General features: G+C 33.8%; 1 protein-coding gene across 1 annotated transcript; it reads left to right on the top strand.

The window, feature by feature from the left end:
- The first annotated feature begins 2,573 nt into the window (after positions 1-2,573).
- Positions 2,574-3,191, top strand: LOC133290545 (germin-like protein 9-3). The gene has a single exon (XM_061488643.1). The coding sequence runs from the start codon at positions 2,574-2,576 to the stop codon at positions 3,189-3,191; it is 618 nt and encodes a 205-aa protein (XP_061344627.1).
- Positions 3,192-3,487: the final 296 nt, after the last annotated feature.

The following is a 3,487-nucleotide window of genomic DNA, read 5'->3' on the forward strand; positions in this document are numbered from 1 at the left end:
TTCCACAATAAAAATGGTATGCTCTTGGAGAGGATGATGAGAGGAACAACTTTTGTTAAGGAGGTTTGGTGATTTAATGGAGTTCAGAGGGAGGAAATCTAGAGAGAAGGAGGAGAAAGTTTGAAATTCAAAATGGGTAGGGGTGAGAGAGAAGGAGGCGCTGAATGCTGAAGGGGAAGGGGTGCCCTAGTTTTCTAGGGTTTTGACCAAGTCACTTAAGTGACTTTCTGTCATTTAGTGATACCTGGTCTAATTTTTCTCTGAACTGTTATCAAATTTCCACCAGAAAACCCCTAAGACTCTAACATTAAGTAATTAAAATTAAGTTTGTCTAATTATCATGTTCCTAACTTAAAAATTTGATTAGTAGATCACAGATCCACTTACTGCTATTTAATTGCACTGTAGTTTTTACCGTTGTTCTTAACTGTACCTGGATTTCATAATCTTCTTAACTTTAACATTATTGGTCTAATTATGACTTGTTAGGCATATATTAGTCTTTCATTCCATTTTCTCATCTTTTTCTCATTCCAGAATTCTACCGGCAGCTTCTACAGTAGTACAAAATATCCGGCAAAAGTGACTTTCCCAAAATACCCTAATATAGGTATCAATCTTCATCAAATCATACCCTAACCTCATATATGATGATCATATCATCAAAATATCTCTCCAACTCAAATTTGTTAAATTGGAGCTATTCTACTGATTGTTACTACGTCAGCAGTAAAAAATAACAGATAAAAATCCACCTGTGTAGAATACTATCAATATGGATATCAAAATTCTTAGAATTTTATCCTCATTCCATTTTGACCCTAAGGTCTTCTTAATAATCCACTAATTTTAAAATAAAAAATTAGGGTAATTATACGATGCAAATAGTTGTTTGTGTCTAAAGTAATGTCAGCAAAATGGATTCGACTCGGCGAGCTGAGTTTTACAACTCGTCCATTCGCCTAACCCATTCTGCTTGCCAATCTGTCTAACTCATTTTTTTTAATGCAAAATAGGTTTGACCCGACGGGCCAACCCGTCTTGCCCACAAAACTGGGCGGGGTGAGATGTCTTATTTTTTGGCGGGACGATTTGCCTATTTTGCCATCTCTACAAGTTAAAAGTCTCAATACTAACTCGTCTCGTTTGCAACACAGAGGCGATACGATACAACACGAATAATTTTTAAATTTTATTTTGAAATAAGTTATTTTACCTACATTTTTTTATGCGTACCTTACCTACCACTTTTCGATACCATTTCATCAAAATCTTAAGAGGAGAGAGAAATAATATTAGTTGAGATTCTGATCTAACAATGTTGGCAGTGGTAGGTAAGGTAGACGACATAAAAAAAAATGTAAGTAGAATAACCTATCCCATTTTGTTTTTAAAATATTTATTTAAGTAACTTTAAATTAATAAATAAAAGTGGTATAAGTAGGGATAAATATATAATTATTTAATTTAAACAATTTGGTATTATTTTTAGATGCTATATGCAAATTGTATTTAAAAATGTCATCCCTAATTTCAATACAAAAATCAATATAAACTATTGAAAAATATTATATTGACAAATTTTTTTTTTTACTAACTTACAAATTACATTATGTCTGACCGGTGAGACTTCACTCAAGAGTGTATTACCGGTCAGACATAGTGTAATTTTTAAGAGTTTGTAAACAAAAAGTTTCTAAATATAATTTTCCTCTAAACTATTTTGGAAACTTAATGAACGAAAATTATTTCAACAAATAAGGACAAGACAGTCCAGGGATGATTTTAAGATTTTGACAAGAAGGGTATGCTAATAGGAAACAAAATGGAAAAGAAATATCTATGCCTAAATTTTGTTTGGTATGTATGAGAATGCGGTGATAACATATGAAAAGAAATCCCTTCTCGCTTTTGGTATTAAATCCTGTATAAATGTAGTCAAAACAGAATGTCAAAACAAATTTTAAGCTATGTATTTTTTTTTTTTTTAAGCTATGTATAAGTTATTGAGAAGATATCTTGCTTATTAACAAGTGTTAATTGAGTTCGATTAGTCTCCCAATAATATTTCGTGAAAAATCTCAATCAAAGTGAAAACTTTTTATTTAAATCAATATTTTGTAAATAACATAATAATGTTTTTTCATTTGTATGATTTGTTTGAAAATATATATCATAAAACATTTCCTATTCTGGCCATAATGACTAATGAGTTGGGATCAGATATAAAAATTAATCTGATCAAAATAACATTCTGGAATTACTAAAGTTTCCACAGTATGCAAAGCCGCCCATGAGCATCAACAATTAGCTAAAGGGTAAATGACAGCTTCAGCATGATTTACTAGCTAAAAGGCACAATCGAACAAAGTGCAAACAACAACGAGGTTACATTGTAATCTTCATTGTGGTTAACAAACCCGCTCTTACCTTCTAAACATTTTCAACCAGATAACCCCTGTCTCTCTCTATATATATATGTCATCCCTGAAGATCCATAAGCACATCTTTCAAACATTTTCTTAGTTTTCCTTAGCCTCAATCTTTAAACCTCATAAATATTCTAATTAACCATGTCTTCCTCTACCTTTAAAATTCTCTCATCGATTATATCGGTTTTTGCTATTGTGCAAATAACAAGGGCAGGTGATCCTGACATACTCACTGACTTCATAGCACCAATTGGCCTCCCAATTGATGGGAACTTCTTTACCTTCACTGGATTCCGTGTCCTTGTTGGACAAAACACACCACCCCCTGAATTTAAGGTATTGAAGGCAAGCATGATAGAATTCCCTGCTCTATTTGGACAGAGTGTGTCTTATGCTGTCCTTCAATTCCCAGCTGGTAGCATCAACCCACCCCACACACACCCTCGCTCAGCTGAGTTACTCTTTGTTGCTCAGGGTACCCTTCAAGTTGGGTTTTTGGACACAACCAATAAGCTTTTCACACAGAAGCTACAAACTGGAGACATGTTCATATTCCCAAAGGGTCTTGTGCACTTTCAACACAATGATGACCCTAAGATCTCTGCTCTGGCTGTATCAGCCTTTGGTAGTGCTAATGCTGGGACAATATCACTTCCAAACACACTCTTCAATACATCCATTGATGACACTGTCTTGGCTTTGGCCTTCAAGACTAATGTTTCTATCATTGAAACTTTAAAGCAAGGTTTTGCTTCCTAGGCATGATGACGGGTAGAACTTAAAGTTCAACATTTGTGTCTGCTCTGTTTCATGTGATTTTCAGTTCTGTTAGTCTATTATTTTCGTACCCTTTTTTCCCCGTCATTTCGTTGTTCAATAAGTGCTTCTGTGTGAGGACCAAAGAAGCGCATTGTTTGAATTGCCTGTTGCTATAATTGTAATGATCGAAAATAAGCTCATCAAGAATATTAGTGCTTTTCCCTTTTTTAACTTTGGTTTGCTGATGGCTTCATTCTTCCTGAAATTCCAGTAAAAATGAGTAAGATGATAAAATA

This window comes from Gastrolobium bilobum, unplaced genomic scaffold (assembly GCF_033153095.1).
Source record: "Gastrolobium bilobum isolate Gb01-03AN ecotype WA unplaced genomic scaffold, APGP_CSIRO_Gbil_v1 utg5183, whole genome shotgun sequence".
Classification (NCBI taxonomy): Eukaryota; Viridiplantae; Streptophyta; class Magnoliopsida; order Fabales; family Fabaceae; genus Gastrolobium; species Gastrolobium bilobum.